We start from the raw sequence: 18442 nt of genomic DNA on the forward strand, positions 1-18442 counted from the left end.
CTCGAATCAGCATCCAGAACTGATTGGACCGGCACAGTTATGGCCGAACCTAGCTGAATGGAATGGGGAGGGAGGCCAGACCTTGAGACCTATCTTGCGTTGTGAAGCCAAGCTATAATAAACGTGGCCTCCGCTTCTCATTGCAAATGAACGAGATCGCTGCCCACTCTGGACCAAGTCTACAGTATTCCTGTAGTGTAATGCTGGGAGCTTGATATGTTGCAGATGGTACTATGCGCGCAAGGGAAGATTATAGCTTCCTCCGCTTTTTGCCAGAATCTTCCCTGAATTTCCCCAAGAGGATTTATAAAGGAACACTTGACTTGAGTTGACTAAAACCCAACAGCCCACTGCCTGCCAGGATGATAGAATACAGGGGTGGTATTTCTACCACAGAAAGACACTTTACTGGTTTGACCGCATTTACCGATTGCAGCATATATCATATCAGCATTTATGTGTGTGTGGGTGGGTCTGTGTGTGTGTGTGTGTGTGTGTGTGTGTGTGTGTGTGTGTGTGTGTGTGTGTGTGTGTGTGTGTGTGTGTGTGTGTTTGAGTTAGTAACCTCATCCTCGTCTTCGCAGTGAGTGCCGTTGCCGTGGTAACCCAGAGGACAGCGTCCACATTCCCATGAACCATCACTGTGTGATGTGCACTCCACCTCATAGAAACATGGCCTGAATAGACAATTATCTGAACGCAAACACACACACACACACACACACACGCATGCACACACACACACACAAAATTCATTATCATCAATCTTCATTTAAAATTCTCAGAGGGAATCAATTTACAATGATGCCAAGATTACACAGAGGGAAAATACAGCAAACAATCAGTTAAAAATAGAAATACAACCATATAAATCAACACGCAAAATCAGTTAAAACGGTTACAGGTAAGTAATGGACAGATGGTTATTTAGTGCAAACCTAAAGTGTCCAATAGATATAAAAGTATTACTCCTGGCATGAGCTACTAGAAGAACCAGTCACTGGAGCCAGTTAAAGGTGCGGACCAGGGTTCCAATGTAACACAGAAGCAATATGATGATATTATATGATGGTCATTTTCCGACCGGGGCTTTAAACTAGTGATTATTTCATCTCTCAGTCAGAGAACCAACCTTATCATAGAGGATACAGTGGTGAGTATTGTAGCTAGCACCGGTAATACACTTCAGGGCTGAGAGGTAAAAAGAATCTAAGGCTACGTTCATATGGCAATCCTTAATGCTCAATTCTGATTTATTGCTCAGTTTGTTTGGCTGTTCACATTATTTCTAAATGTGGCCAAGATCAGATTCCAGTGTGAACTGGTCATGCTCCCTAACCGCACGTGCGTCTGTGATTGAAAGCATATTGAAAGAAGAAATGGCTCTTTCCCCTCCTGCTCGCTCCCATTACCATATGCTTACGAATGAGCTATTATAGCTATAGTTATAAATTAAACCATAAACTGTGACTTCAGTGTCCTCCATGTTTATGTCCGCCATCGTTGTCCATTTGCGCATGTGGGTCAGTTCAGGAGCGTGACTGGTTCACACTGGAATCTGATATTGGCCACATTTAAAAAATAACAGCCAAAGAAAAATAATTAGCAATAAATCAGAATTGAGCACTAAAGCTGGCAGTGTGAACAACATAGCCTAAATGACATGCCAGAATCCAGAATTGATGAATGATGATTCAACAATCCTCTTCCTACAAAACAAAGGAAAACTATAGTTTTATGACTGTAGAAAAAGACAATCGTCTGTTATAATTTGCCAACAAGGTTCATGATGTGGTATTTAAAATTTGTTGTCGAGCCAGATGTCAAGATACTTGTATTCTGTAACCCTTTCAATGTTTGATGTGTTAACAGTAGAGATGTGTAGAATACAGAAGTCTATGTTTTTGGTATCTACGGTAACATTCAATCTTTTGACTGTGTGCCAAGGCCTCTCTACTATATATATATACCTGACCTGTATACTAGTATTCTAAAAACAAGGTAATTGTTTTTAGAATACTAGCTTAATTATCTCTGAAACAATTATCCCACAAAAACTATTTGGTGTCTTGAGAAAACATTTATAAATGTGGGTAAAAACGTTCTCAAAAGAAAGGTTTGAAAGCCAGTAGTTTAGAGGTTAGAGGTAAGAAGTTAGACGTCGAGGTTTACCGATAGGACAGGGATCTCTGTTGCACACTGCATAGTCCACAGAGACTCCCACACACTCCCTGCCTCCGTGTCGGGGTGCTGGGTTGGAACACGCCCTCTGATGACTGGACAGACCCCCCCCGCATGTCACAGAGCACCATGTCCACTCTGACCAGCTCCCCCAGCCCCCCGGGACTGCACACACACACACACACACACACACACACACACACACACACACACACACACACACACACACACACACACACACACACACACACACACACACACACACACACACACACACACACACACACACACACACACACACACACACACACACACACACACACACACAGCACACAAACACAAACACACCAAACCAATTGTCAATATCAGGAGAGGGGCTTTTGGCCAACAGCTATAGGCTAGTGGTCCGTATCTACGATCCACGGACACTGGTCAGCTCTCCATCCCCCGAACCAGCCAGACAGAGCTTTCAGTGTGGCAGCTCCCACCCTCTGTAACTCCCTTTCCGCAGAACTCCGCACCGCCCCAACTCTGGACTCATTAAAAAAAATAAAATCTCTCACTTTATATATATATATATATATATATATATATATATATATATATATATATATATATATATATATATATATATATATATATATATATATATGTTGTGTCTGTCCACTGTCTGTTACTTTGTTATTCCCCCCCCCCTATGTAAAGCGACCTTGGGTCCCTTGAAAGGCGCTATATAAAAAGAAGTTATTATTATTATTATTATTATTATTATTATTATTATTATCCGCCTCCATTAATATGTGCTAAGCTAGGCTAGCTTGCAGCCAGATAGCTTTCTACTGAACGCACAGAGAGGAAATTGGTATCTATCTTCTTGTCTGACTCTGGAGAAGACGGTAAGCGCACTTCCCATAATGTTGGCGTGCCCCATAAAGTTTAACATTGGCATGCATGCGTGTGTGTGTGTGTGTGTGTGTGTGTGTGTGTGTGCGTGCGTGCATGCGTGCGTGTGTACTCACTGGCGCAGAGTGTATTGTTGCAGGGTTGTGTCTCTCGGGCGGTGCCCACACAGTCTCTGCCCCCCCTGTTGGGCACAGGGTTATTGCAGAGACGGACATGTGTGATGTCACCGTCTCCACATGTAGTCGTGCACGTGGACCAGGGAGACCAGTGGCCCCAGCCCCCGTCAATGCTGACTGTACGGAACAAACACAGACAGAATGTAGACGCCATGAAAGATATGCTCGCTGTATATTCTTGAGAACAGGGGCGTAGGTTTGATTTGAGTGGAGATGGTAGTGGACTTCAGGCGGAAGCGGGTGATCCGATCAGCGGAGAGGGTGATCGGCTGCCCCCTTCCCTCCCTCGAGTCCCTACATTCCTCCAGGGCCTTGAGGAGGGCGAGGAAGATCATGGCAGACCCCGCCCACCCGGGTCACAACCTCTTCACCATGCTCCCCCACGGCAGGCGGCTACGGCTGCCCAAGACATTAAAGTCCCGCCATAGACTCAGCTTCTTCCCCTCAGCAGCTCGCCTGGTAAATGAGTCAGGTGTCCCCCTGCTCCCCCCCTCTATGGCGAGCTGCTAGGGCTGGACCTCTGGACTTGAACTATGCTGCACTGTTTCCATGTCCCCTACCACTGCAATTTTTACAGTCTTATTGTTGATTCACTGTTCTGTCCTGTCTGGCACTTTACTTATAATTAATTATTTATTTACTGTTGTATTGTTCTAAATTGTGAAACGCATGCACTGTAAACGTCAAATCACGTTCCATTTGTACTGCAATATGGTGAATAAAGTAATCTGAATCTGAATCTGAATCTGAGTTTTGGCAGGGACACTTAATTAGGGATACAGGATTGTGCTCGAAACTAATTTGAGCGTAAATACTGTTTCTTTGAGCTACAAAGAGCATCAGATGAGCCTGATGATGATTCTTTAATGAACCCCCTGAACTAATGCATTTGGCCTACATGTGCACTCGCTGCATAAAAATTTATAGCAGATTGGGTCCAAAAACCATGCCAAAAGAAGAAATAGAGATTAAATAGCCTACAGGTGTGCCGATGACCTTTCTATATGGTCACTGTCACATTAGGATTTGAGATTTACAACATGTTTGGTTCTGCTTAAAAGATGGCCAGGCAAGAATCAAAACAGATAAAAGTAGCAGGATGACTTCATGGCCAAATTCCACCCTCTTGCTCTCATGCTAGATAACCATAGGCTACAGTATAGGGTACATTTGAGTTGGACCAGCCTATAACAGCTGATGTATAACAGTATAGTAGCTGTAGGTGGCAGTATACTTCTGGCTTGTTGTCTTCACTTACTACAGCCTACTACTACCTTTATTTCAGAGTCGAGGGAACGAGGAAAATCCAGGTTGTTGATTGGATATTGTAGATAATAGGATAGCTTGCTCTTGATGCAGCTGTCAACCTACACTTTTGCAACAGATAAAAAGGCTCTGTTTTGCCAAGACCACGATGTTGTGAATTATAATACTAAAACTACAGTTTTCACTCTGACATTTCTTTGGTAGGGACAATTTGTGCTTCTGTGGCTTTGGTAGGGACATGTCCCGAGCGCCCCTATAAGAAACTACGGCCTAGGCTTGAGAAGGAGTACACACGGTTCAACCTGTTATGAAGAGGAGGGTCTGGTGCTCTCAGAATAGGACCACAGCAGAGTATTATCCTATCCTATTTGGTGCAAGGATCACAACTGATAGCACCACGGGGCAGTGGTTCCCAGGGGTCCTTGAGGGGGTTCACACTCTTCACTGTCTTCTGTCCATCTAGACTGTTATGGAATAACTAAATCTTCTCAGATGGGGGTACCTGAGACGACATCTTATTAAATGTAGGTCCATGGCCTGTACATTTGGGGGTTCTGGACACCAAAAAGGTTGAGAGTCAGTGCCATTCGGCACCATACGGGTATTGTGTCCTCCACATTGACATATTTTACAATTAGATCGGACGGTGGTGTAGTGGTTAACACTGTCATCTCACAGCTAGAAGGTCCAGGGTTAGATTCCAGCTTGGGGACCAGGTTGCTGTGTTGCCAGTTACCCAGGTGGGGTATCTCCCGGGCCTTTCTGTGTGGAGTTTGCATGTTCTCCCCGTGCTTGCAAGGCCCCCCCGATCCCCACCCACCGGCTTTCCCACCCCCTAATACTGCCAATTGTATTAGTATGAACGACCAGCCAAGCCGGAAGCAACGCCGAGAGCTGGGCTCGAACTCAGCATCTCCTGCGTTAGTGGCGAGCGCCTTGCCCACTGCACCACTTAGCTGCCCCCGAATAAAGACTTCTTAAAAGTCCAGTTATTATTATTATTATTATATATTATTACATGGTTTAAATTATCATTATCAATCCCTGAATTAAATTTGTTCACGCCTGCCTGGTATTCCAGATACAGGATGGAATTACACTTTGAGGACTATTCAATCTACAGGACCAAGCACGCTCAGTCACAGAGAGAGAGTCAAATAATGTTGTTATGGTTTGTAACCGACCCCAATCGCACAACACAAGACAGGTATGAGAGTAAGCCAAGAACTGGGCATTTATTGAAAACACACAGAAACGGCACTGTCCCCTTTTAGGGAGAACACAAATTACTGGATAACAAGAAGGGAAAGGTACAGTGCCTTTAAGAGGCGAGCTGACTAAGGGGAAGGCTAAGGGAAGGCTAACGGAAAGGCTAACGGAACAGGGCCGGGGCAGGGGACAAGGAAGGAAACAGGGAGGACTAGGAGGACTGGACAGGGAGGAGTAGGAGGACTAGAGAGGGGAGACAGGGACAGAGGCCCGCGGAGGCGGGCTGGGGACAGGGAGGACTAGGAGGACTAGAGTGGGGAAACAGGGACAGAGGCCCGCGGAGGCGGGCTGGGGAGAGGGAGGACTGGAAGGACTAGACAGGGAGGACTAGGAGGACTAGAGAAAAACAGGGTAAGGCCTTGGAACAGGGCGAGGGCTGGAGCTGCATAATGGGACAGAGAGAAAACAGGGTAAGGCCTTGGAACACAAGCATTAATGAATGTTGCTGCTCTGCAGCTTCTCCCGGGATGGTTCGTCTGAGGAAGCAGACGGTGGACGTCAGAACCGCTCTGCAGATCTCTCTCGGCAGATCTCCGAGGGTGGTAAACGGGACCGAGAGGGAGAGAGGGAGCGGGTTAGCTCAGAGTTCAGTTGGGAACAGAGCAGGTGACAGAAGAGGTGACTTGTCCCAAAAACAGAGTAATCCAAGTGACAGAATCTTCGGTGTATATACACACTGTGAGTGAAGTCCCAAAATACAAATCCAAGTGAATAATATCTTCGGTGAGTATACACACAGTGAGCGAAGTTATGGCCAAAGATTATCCCAATGAACTATCCAAAAAGCTGACGCTGGGTGAGTGACAGTCTGACAAAAAGCAGGATATCTTCAGTGTCATTAAACACACGAAAAACGAATAGGATCAAAGACAGTCATAAAAACTCACCCAGGCGCTGTGCGTAAAGAGAGAAGGATCAAAACGGGGCGAGCGCGTCGCCACGGGAAACGGGTTGTCCAAGCGGAGGTCTGAGTGGTGCGCGACTGCTTGGAGTACGCGCCGGTACGGAGGGCGCATCTGGCGCGGAGGTCTGAGTGGTGCGCGTCTGCTTGGAGTACGCGCCGGTACGGAGGGCGCATCTGGCGCGGAGGTCTGAGTGGTGCGCGTCTGCTTGGAGTACGCGCCGGTACGGAGGACGCATCTGGAGTGCGTCTGAATGCGCGTCAGGAGTGAAGAGCGCGTCTGCGCGGAAGAGCGCGCCGGCTCGGAGAGACGCATCCTCCCGTAGAGTATTAGGAAGCGATGCGCGTCTGGAGTGAAGAGCGCGTCTGCTGCGCGGAGGTCTGGATGCGCGTCTGGGCGTCTGCTGCGCGGAGGTCTGGATGCGCGTCAGGATGTCTGCTGCGCGGAGGTCTGAAGTGGAACACTGGGATACCTCCCGTGGAAGTTTAGAGAGCGCAGTCCAGTGTCTCCCTCAGGCAACGGCGACAGGAGGCGAAGGCTGGAGCGCATCTCACGCCGGAGATGAAAACAGCATAAACAGACAGAGGACCTCCCGAAGGAGTCTTGGTGATAGAGAATATGATACGGAATGAAACGGCACGACCCGACAAGGGACAGAGGGGAAGAGCGAGGTACTTAAAGCCCACAGGGGAACTAATTAGAATAAACAACAGGTGCGTGAAGGTAATTGATACTTGAACTAAAAGTGTGTGTTCGGCACCAGACCAATCAAACACATAATGACAGGTAGTCCAAGGGTGTGGCTGCTGAAGAGAAAAAGAGAGTAACGAACGCGAGGGTGGGGGCTAGTGAGGTGAGTGCAATTGATTAACAGAAAACTAAAGGAACAGAGCGAGTAGGCTTAAAGGAACAGAGCGAGAAGGCTTAAAGGAACAGAGCGAGTAGGCGAGCAAAGGACAAAACCTCACAGTACCCCCCCCTCCACGGGAGCCACCCGGCGACCCAAAAACACAGACAGAGGGGCAGGGGGAAAAACAAGGCAACAAACCAAAAGTAATGGGCCAAGCCAGCAGGGGAAGCCACAACAAAAGTGGGGCTAGCAACTGGGGCAGGGTAGCCGAGGGGTAACTAGGGAAGCCGAGGGGTAACAAGAGGAGCTGAGGGGTAACTAGGGTAGCTGAGGGGTAACTAGAGGAGCTGAGGGGTAACCAGAGGAGCTGAGGGGTAACCATGGTAGCTGAGGGGTAAGTAGGGTAGCTGAGGGGTAACCAGAGGAGCTGAGGGGTAACTAGAGGAGCTGAGGGGTAACTAAGAGGAGCACCGGGAAAAGGGCTAGCAGAGGGAAGGTAGCTGCCAGGGCACTGATAGCTACAGGGCCTATGCTAGCTGTACTGCTACATCAACATAGAGGCTGCGCTAGCTGCCGGAGATAGGCTAGCAGACAGGGCTGGAACAGGGGCACTGGAGAGGGGAACAGGGAAGGGGCTAGCAGAGGGAAAGGGTAGCTGCCAGGGCACTGATAGCTACAGGGCCTATGCTAGCTGTACTGCTACATTAACATAGAGGCTGCGCTAGCTGCCGGAGCTAGGCTGGCAGACAGGGCTGGACCAGCATGAGAGAACAAGCTAGCTGGAAGGACAGTCCTAGCTGTGGGGAACTGACCTTGCTAGCTGAAGGGGCAGTCCTAGCAGTGTGAGAAAACTGACCTTGCTAGCTGAAAGGGCAATCCTAGCAGTGGGAAAAAACTGACATTGCTAGCTGAAAGGGCAGTCCTAGCAGTGGGAGAAAACTGACCTTGCTAGCTGAAGGGGCAGTCCTAGCAGTGGGGCAAACTGACCTTGCTAGCTGAAGCGGCAGTCCTAGCAGAGGGAGAAAACTGACCTTGCTAGCTGAAAGGGCAGTCCTAGCAGTGGGAAAACTGACCTTGCTAGCTGAAAAGGCAGTCCTAGCAGTGGGAAAAACTAACCTTGCTAGCTGAAAGGGCAGTCCTAGCAGTGGGAAAAAACTGACCTTGCTAGCTGAAAGGGCAGTCCTAGCAGTGGGAAAAAACTGACCTTGCTAGCTGAAAGGGCAGTCCTAGCAGTGGGAAAAACTGACCATGCTAGCTGAAAGGGCAGTCCTAGCAGTGGGAAAAAAACTGACCTTGCTAGCTGAAAGGGCAGTCCTAGCAGTGGGAAAAACTGACCTTGCTAGCTGAAAGGGCAGTCCTAGCAGTGGGAAGGCTACACAAAAAGTGGAGGCCATGCAGAGGGACCGGGTTAGCTGCCTGGGCATGGCTAGCTACAGGGCCTATGCCAGCTGCAAGGGCTGCATTAACATAGAGGCTGTGCTAACAGCCGGGGCTAAGCTAGCCGACTGGGGCCATGCAGAGGGACTGGGTTAGCTGCCAGGGCATGGCTAGCTACAGGGCCCATGCCAGCAGCAAGGGCTGCATTAACATAGAGGCTGTGCTAGCAGCCGGGGCTAAGCTAGCAGACTGGGGCCCTGCTGAGGGACTGGGTTAGCTGCCTGGGCATGGCTAGCTACAGGGCCTATGCCAGCAGCAAGGGCTGCATTAACATAGAGGCTGTGCTAGCAGCCGTGGCTAAGCTAGCAGACAGGGGCCCTGCTGAGGGACTGGGTTAGCTGCCTGGGCATGGCTAGCTACAGGGCCTATGCCAGCAGCAAGGGCTGCATTAACATAGAGGCTGTGCTAGCAGCTGGGGCAAAGCTAGCAGACAGGGGCCATGCTGGTAGTAGAGGCCTAACAAGCTGCAGGGGAGCCAACAGGGCTAACAGGGAAGCTAACAGGGCTAACAGGGGAGCAAACAGGGCAACTAGAGGGAACAAGAAAAAAAAAGGCAAACTCAACCTACACCGTCTGTGCTGGCTGGGGTCGTCGATTTGGTCGGGTCGTACTGTTATGGTTTGTAACCGACCCCAATCGCACAACACAAGACAGGTATGAGAGTAAGCCAAGAACTGGGCATTTATTGAAAACACACAGAAACGGCACTGTCCCCTTTTAGGGAGAACACAAATTACTGGATAACAAGAAGGGAAAGGTACAGTGCCTTTAAGAGGCGAGCTGACTAAGGGGAAGGCTAAGGGAAGGCTAACGGAAAGGCTAACGGAACAGGGCCGGGGCAGGGGACAAGGAAGGAAACAGGGAGGACTAGGAGGACTGGACAGGGAGGAGTAGGAGGACTAGAGAGGGGAGACAGGGACAGAGGCCCGCGGAGGCGGGCTGGGGACAGGGAGGACTAGGAGGACTAGAGTGGGGAAACAGGGACAGAGGCCCGCGGAGGCGGGCTGGGGAGAGGGAGGACTGGAAGGACTAGACAGGGAGGACTAGGAGGACTAGAGAAAAACAGGGTAAGGCCTTGGAACAGGGCGAGGGCTGGAGCTGCATAATGGGACAGAGAGAAAACAGGGTAAGGCCTTGGAACACAAGCATTAATGAATGTTGCTGCTCTGCAGCTTCTCCCGGGATGGTTCGTCTGAGGAAGCAGACGGTGGACGTCAGAACCGCTCTGCAGATCTCCGAGGGTGGTAAACGGGACCGAGAGGGAGAGAGGGAGCGGGTTAGCTCAGAGTTCAGTTGGGAACAGAGCAGGTGACAGGAGAGGTGACTTGTCCCAAAAACAGAGTAATCCAAGTGACAGAATCTTCGGTGTATATACACACTGTGAGTGAAGTCCCAAAATACAAATCCAAGTGAATAATATCTTCGGTGAGTATACACACAGTGAGCGAAGTTATGGCCAAAGATTATCCCAATGAACTATCCAAAAAGCTGACGCTGGGTGAGTGACAGTCTGACAAAAAGCAGGATATCTTCAGTGTCATTAAACACACGAAAAACGAATAGGATCAAAGACAGTCATAAAAACTCACCCAGGCGCTGTGCGTAAAGAGAGAAGGATCAAAACGGGGCGAGCGCGTCGCCACGGGAAACGGGTTGTCCAAGCGGAGGTCTGAGTGGTGCGCGACTGCTTGGAGTACGCGCCGGTACGGAGGGCGCATCTGGCGCGGAGGTCTGAGTGGTGCGCGTCTGCTTGGAGTACGCGCCGGTACGGAGGGCGCATCTGCCGCGGAGGTCTGAGTGGTGCGCGTCTGCTTGGAGTACGCGCCGGTACGGAGGACGCATCTGGAGTGCGTCTGAATGCGCGTCAGGAGTGAAGAGCGCGTCTGCGCGGAAGAGCGCGCCGGCTCGGAGAGACGCATCCTCCCGTAGAGTATTAGGAAGCGATGCGCGTCTGGAGTGAAGAGCGCGTCTGCTGCGCGGAGGTCTGGATGCGCGTCTGGGCGTCTGCTGTGCGGAGGTCTGGATGCGCGTCAGGACGTCTGCTGCGCGGAGGTCTGAAGTGGAACACTGGGATACCTCCCGTGGAAGTTTAGAGAGCGCAGTCCAGTGTCTCCCTCAGGCAACGGCGACAGGAGGCGAAGGCTGGAGCGCATCTCACGCCGGAGATGAAAACAGCATAAACAGACAGAGGACCTCCCGAAGGAGTCTTGGTGATAGAGAATATGATACGGAATGAAACGGCACGACCCGACAAGGGACAGAGGGGAAGAGCGAGGTACTTAAAGCCCACAGGGGAACTAATTAGAATAAACAACAGGTGCGTGAAGGTAATTGATACTTGAACTAAAAGTGTGTGTTCGGCACCAGACCAATCAAACACATAATGACAGGTAGTCCAAGGGTGTGGCTGCTGAAGAGAAAAAGAGAGTAACGAACGCGAGGGTGGGGGCTAGTGAGGTGAGTGCAATTGATTAACAGAAAACTAAAGGAACAGAGCGAGTAGGCTTAAAGGAACAGAGCGAGAAGGCTTAAAGGAACAGAGCGAGTAGGCGAGCAAAGGACAAAACCTCACAAATGTGTTGATATAAGCAGAGTTTCATGGTGATGTCATACCCTTGCGGTCACACTTCGCTAGCATGCAGCTGCGAGTCTGAACGGAGAGCCCCATACAGGAAGTGATGACATCATCGCAGGACCGCCCCCTCTGCTGTCCCCCGTTCCCACAGGTGACCGAACACGCCGTCCACTCAGACCACGGGGACCAGCCATCTGTTATTTCTGCAAATACACACACACACACACACACACACACACACACACATTGAATTACTGTGCCAAATGATAACTTGACATAATATGACAGACGACAGCAGACTAACCCAGACACACAGGGCAGCACTCCCCATCGATGAAGGTAGGGTTGACACAGGTAACAGTAGGACAGGACACCTGCAGACACACCACCTTGCCTTCCTACAGAGACAGAGAGGGAGGGAGGACATGGATCCATGCAGAGGAATTTTCACTGGACTGTTTACTGTCTAAATAATAAAAATAAATGTCCTTGCAGCAGTATTATAAAAGGGGGAAAATAGACATTTTGAATGAAGTAGCACCATGACAACTGTATTACAAGATATATATATATATATATATATATTCTGACAATATCATATGACATTGTAATTTGTACTGGAACGGTTTAAACCGCCAAATATCGTTACACCGTCGAAACCAAGACAAACATTGTGATATGATATTTTGGCCACATTGCCTTGCCCCGCTTGCTTGCTTGGTTGGGTTAGATTGGTCTTCTGGGTGCTGTGTGTCGCCACGGTATAAGTCATCAGATGTTTACCCACCTCCTCACTAGAGATTACCCCATCTGCTCTTTAGATTCACACTCAGAACATAAACACATTCAGGCTACAGCACAAGAAGTATAACTAACCCCCATGCTTTGTATAAGATGTGGCGAATTTACCACAATCGATTGTGCGTTTCTCACTACTTGTGTGTTGTGTGTGCTTTGATGTATGATTGTTTAATGTTGTTCTACAGTGTGTGTTGTGAAACTATCTGTGTGCCGCCTTTTTGCCCGATTACCTTGGTTAAATAAAGGATGAACAGAAACATCTAAAGCAGGCTTTCCCAACGTCGGGGTCGGATATGAACAAAGGTCCCTTGGACATTTTCCGAAAATCAAATGAGAATGACTGTGGAAATGTAATAATATTTAGTCACGATATTTGTGACATTGATAACTATCGCCAACACCTTGTTGTCACACAGGAGCCACTGAAATTCCCCACTCTATTACAAGAGTCAACATCATGTAGCCTACAACGTGAAAGACACTAAAAAACGTTAAAGGGATTTGAACGTTGTCCATATTGACCACGGTGGGAACTGGGTGGAAAGGAATCCCATCCTGAGCATGACATGAGAGCAAAATAGCCGCCGTGGGACAATCGAGTTGACAGGAATTCTTCCAACTTCAATAGAGGTGTCACTGGTGAAATAAGGATGTGAGAAAGCCATGATCTGAAGGGTTTCAGGGGGACATCACTGCAGTGGATATATACTGTATCCATGACAAATCTTCAAGCCCAAGTAGCGGTCCGATTTTATGGGACTTTTCTTTATGGCAGCATAAATGTGATGAGAACACTGACCTCCTGGCAGGTGCAGGTGGTGCAGCTGTCCACCTCCCACTCCGCCCCCCCCTCGTACACGCGTCCGTCCTGCTCGCACCAGGTTTCTCCGTCTCTGTCCCTGTCACTGCTGTTGCTACTGTTACCCAGCTCCTCCAGAGTCATACGCATCTCATCATTCTCCTCTGTCTACAAGTACACACAAAAATACACACACACACACACACACACACACACACACACACACACACACACACACACACACACACACACACACACACACACACACACACACACATTTGAATTATTTATTTATGTCCACATAAATACAAGTATATCATCAAGGACCTATACACTAATAATGAAATCAGATAATGAGAGACAGTTAGTTACACACACACACACACACACACACACACACACACACACACACACACACACACACACACACACACACACACACACACACACACACACACACACACACACACACACACACACACACACACACACACACACACACACACACACATTTGAATTATTTATTTATGTCCACATAAATACAAGTATATCAATGACATATACTACGGTAATAATGAAATCAGATATTGAGAGACAGTATAGTTACTGTGTGTATACACACACACAGACACACACAGACACACACAGACACACACACACACACACACACACACACACACACACACACACACACACACACACACCAATTAAATTAATATGTTTGTGATAATTAGAAACATTATTTAGTTAATTATTTAAATTGAAGCAATCAGGGGCACAACAAGTAAGAGAGCCTGTCTATAAAGGCTGCTCCTCTAATTACTGTAATTTAGTTGACTAATCAGTTGATTGAGTCTTAGTAAATTAAGACTTTTTTTTATCAGTTAGTCGTGTTTAATGTCGTGTTCCCCATCCTGAATGAGTTGTGTCCTGGAAAATAATAAGTCTATCTCTGGCATCGCATTAATGTTCAACAACATGCTTTTTCGTTATGTTTTTAAAAGGCTCCTGCAAGACCGTCTGCATCAGTCCCCAGGGCTGAAGATCCAGGCAGGAGAGTCGGTCATTGCTGGTAATGATTCAGTAATATATTTAGGATGCACCTTGGACGAATGTCTCACAGGGGAGGCTATGGCCTTGAAAGCCCTGGCTAGGATAAGCCAAAGGACCAAATTCCTAGCACGTAAGTCGGATATGTTGGATAGAAAAACACTTAGGATGTTGTCAGGTGCCCTGATACAGAGTCATTTTGACTACGCTTCCTCCTTCTGGTACAGTAGTGCACCCCAGAACATTTTTAATAAATTTCAGACTGCCCAAAACAAATTGATTAGAGTAGTGTTAAAGCTTCCTACCCGCACTCACCTGGATGTAGCCATATTTAATCAACTTAATTGGCTCCCAGTGGAAAAATGGGTTATTCAAAACAAGTTGGGCCTTACCCATAAAATAATGTATAATAGGGTCCCCTCATATCTCTCAAATTATTTTATGTGCTTTAGGGACACCCACTCCAGTAGCTCAATGGGGGAAAATACCTTTCGGTACTCTGTAGCCTATGAGTGGAACAAACTGCCTGTGTCCATAAAAATGATTGTCTCAGAAGGAATTTAAAAAAAAAGAGATGAAGAAATGGCTTAGGATGATGATATATGGGGGTGTGCTGTAGACTTTGTGTTTGTTTGTGTTATTGCATTTATTTTGTATTGTATTTATATGTCTTATTTGTGCATGGTGGATACTAGTCATCTTGTCCATTGTCCATTGTGAGGACCACAATCGAAATAAACCGTAAGGTTTTATTGTGTTTTAATCCTCGACGATTTTAGATTATATGTGATGGCTGTACATGTGTGTACCGGTAATTTTGATTGTCAAATAAATTCAATCAATCAATCAATCAATCAATCATCACTGCATTCATTTCCAAAAGGAAATAAAAAAGGGGGGGAAACTGCTATTTTACAGATTTGTCGATTACATCATCAAGTAATTTATTACTCAAGAAAATCTGTATGATAACTGAATCCTTTCACTGAAGAACCATATAACTCTGTTTTGAACGTTTTTGGCCATGTATTTGCATTTGTAAAGTCAATCCAAAACATTTGGAGTGTGAATGTGATATATCACAAGAGAGTAGTGAACCTCTATTGTCTTTAACTATGAATGAACACGACACAGAACACTCAACACACATCTTTAGATAATAAGTAGGGCAGCGTAACGACCAGGAGGGAATTGGCATAACAATTGGGGTATGGTAGAAGATAGAAAATATCAGAGACAAATCAAATCCAGGACAGCCCTAGTGTGTGTGTGTGTGTGTGTGTGTGTGTGTGTGTGTGTGTGTGTGTGTGTGTGTGTGTGTGTGTGTGTGTGTGTGTGTGTGTGTGTGTGTGTGTGTGTGTGCATGCGCGTGCATGTGTGTGTGTTTGCGTGCATGCACGTGTGTGTGTGTGTGTGCATGCACGTGCATGTGTGTGTGTGCGTCCTACTATTCTCTGCAGGTCTTTGAGCAGGTTGCTGGTGAGGATGCGGAGGCCGTATATCTCAGTGAGCGCGACCATCACATCCTCACAGGGGCGACGACACATCGTTACCTCAGCACCCGCTGCACCTGTGGAGGAGACCAGCGGATGGATGCACAGGTGTGTCAGACGTGTGCAAGACAGAAAGAAAGAGAAATAGTGTGTATGCATGTTTACAAATGTTTGTGTATGTGTGTAGTGTAAAGTACATGTGCATACGTGTGTGCGTAAATGTGTGTGCATGTGTTTGTATATGTCTGCAAGTGTGTGTGTACTTGTACCTGAACAAACAACCGCTAGCCACAGGAATATCAAAAGCCGGGGAAAGTTTCTCAGTGATCTCATTCCTGTTTGCACATGAAGTAACGTGTGAGTCCACAGTATATTCAAATAAAGCCACTGTAGACCTTTTCAAACGTTGCCAGAGAACAGCTTTGGTCCCAGTTGATTTGCTGTCAGCTGTCGTATTAGCAGACACTGCATGACTGCAACAGGGAATTCACTTGGACCAATTTAGAATGTTTATGTTTGAAGTTTGAAACGGTCTATGTTTCAATATATATATATAATATATATATATATATATATGTAGATGTAAATACAACACAAGCAGGATATATGCCAAGCAGATAGGGATAGAAGGAAGTGTACGTACCTGCGTCCTCGACCACTCTGTGTCTCCACGTTGAGGGGCTGGTCATCACGGCTGGGAGACTCGTCCTAACAGTTACTCCACTGGGGCTGTTGTGCAAAAAGAAAAAAGGCTGTTTCCTTTTCTTCCTCACTCCCTTTGCTACTTCCTTGTCTCCTTCCTTGCCACCTTGGCTGTCAACAGAAGTCCCTTCAATTTTATTTTCCGTTCAAAAGGTTCCAGAGGAATCGCAACAGCAAACAAGAGAGAAATTAATGAGGTTGAAAGCTGAGGAGTCCGCGTGTTAACAGCTCTGTAGAAGGTTATTGTGTGTGTGTGTGTGTGTGCATGTGTGTTTGTGAGTGCATGCATGCGTGTGTGTGTGTGTGTGTGTGTGTGTGTGTGTGTGTGTGTGTGTGTGTGTGTGTGTGTGTGTGTGTGTGTGTGTGTGTGTGTGTGTGTGTGTGTGTGTGTGTGTGTGTGTGTGTGTGTGTGTGTGTGTGTGTGTGTGTGTGTGTGTGTCAGGCAGAAGAGGGCTCCATATATTACCCCAACTGCCTGGCGATGCACTGAGCTACATATCTCTCACTGACCCAGCTGGATGAAGGGAACTCTCTCTCTGCCTCTGTGTGTGTGTGTGTGTGTGTGTGTGTGTTGATGTCTGGATGTAGAGCAGAGTTCCCAGACGCATCATTTACGATCCCACTCTCCAATCTTCTGACGTACATACACATATGCGCGCGCACACACACACGTGTGTGTGTGCATGTTTGCCTCTGTGTGTGTGTGAGAGTGAGGGAGAGAGAGAGAGAGAGAGAGAGAGAGAGAGAGAGAGAGAGAGAGAGAGAGAGAGAGAGAGAGAGAGAGAGAGACTTCCTCTATCCTGGTAGCAGCTATAAAGTGGATATAGATTAAGGAGCTCATGGGGTACAATAATAACATACCGGAACTCAGTACATGTTATTAACCTATGTCTCTCTGTCTAATTTTTTTTTTATCCACTTTTTCTCCCATTTTTCAATTTTTCTCCCATCCCAATTTTCATATCGTCCAATTCAACCCCCCCCTGCCTTCGAACGTTGTTTCTTGCCTCCCACAAGCCGGCTGCAATGTGGACTAAGTCATACATAGCACGAGTCCCCTCCGATACTTGAGGTAACAGCCGTCGCATCTTTTCACCTGCACGGCTCGACCTTTCAGCGTCGGGGGTCTGGGCTTTGGAGGGGCCCCGCCCCCGTCGCTTCTTGATTCTACTGCGCAGGCGCACCAACCGACCTGTAGGAGTCGCTGTCCACAACGCCCGATCCCCACCCTTCAGTTTCCCTCCCCGTAATACGGCCAATGTGTATTACTGTGGACGACCAGCTAAACTGAAAGCAATGTGGAGAGCGGGGCATCCTGTTCGAGCCTAGTCTCCAGCATTCGTTGCAAGCACCTTGCCCACTGCGCCCGTCTCTCTGTCTCTTTTTATGTCTGTCTGTCTGTCTGTCTGTCTGTCTGTCTGTCTGTCTGTCTGTCTGTCTGTCTGTCTGTCTGTCTGTCTGTCTGTCTGTCTGTCTGTCTGTCTGTCTGTGTGTCTGTGTGTGTGTCTGTCTGTCTGTCTGTCTGTCTGTCTGTCTGTCTGTCTGTCTGTCTGTCTGTCTGTCTGTCTGTCTGTCTGTATGTCTGTCTGTCTGTCTGTCTGTCTGTCTGTCTGTCTGTCTGTCTGTCTGTCTGTCTGTCTATGTGTGTGTGTGTGTGTGTGTGTGTGCGTGTGTGTCTGCCTGCCTGCCTCTATCTCTGTCTTTTCCTCTATCTCTGTCTATATCTCTTTTTATCTCTGTCTGTCTCCATCCCACTCTCTCTTTCTGTTTATGTATCTGTGCTCTCTCTCTCTCTCTCTCTCTCTCTCTCTCTCTCTCTCTCTCTCTCTCTCTCTCTCTCTCTCTCTCTCTCTCTCTCTCTCTCTCTCTCTCTCTCTCTCTCTCTCTCTCTCTCTCTCTCTCTCTCTCTCTCTCTCTGAGTCACTGTCAGTTTGGTCCTTCTGTCCCTGTTGAGACAGAGATGTCGTCCAGCATCACATTTTCCATCTGTGGATTAGATTTGTAGAGTAATGTCTCCTACAGATGTGCAAACACACAC

At 47.6% G+C, this 18442-nt stretch overlaps 1 protein-coding gene across 1 annotated transcript; it reads right to left on the reverse strand.

The window, feature by feature from the left end:
- Window positions 1–565: 565 nt before the first annotated feature.
- LOC311247603 (thrombospondin-2-like) lies at window positions 566–16391 on the reverse strand (the record flags this gene model as incomplete). The annotated part of the gene is made up of 8 exons (XM_084338630.1): window positions 566–693; window positions 2173–2346; window positions 3201–3377; window positions 11598–11762; window positions 11864–11957; window positions 13160–13327; window positions 15658–15779; window positions 16346–16391. Coding segments are annotated over 8 exons (1074 nt in total), but the record flags the coding sequence as incomplete, so codon positions are not given.
- Between the last annotated feature and the right edge of the window lie 2051 nt (window positions 16392–18442).

The sequence above is a fragment of the Notolepis coatsorum genome (genome assembly GCF_963971535.1).
Source record: "Notolepis coatsorum genome assembly, contig: SCAFFOLD_3046, whole genome shotgun sequence".
In the NCBI taxonomy this organism is placed as follows: domain Eukaryota; kingdom Metazoa; phylum Chordata; class Actinopteri; order Aulopiformes; family Paralepididae; genus Notolepis; species Notolepis coatsorum.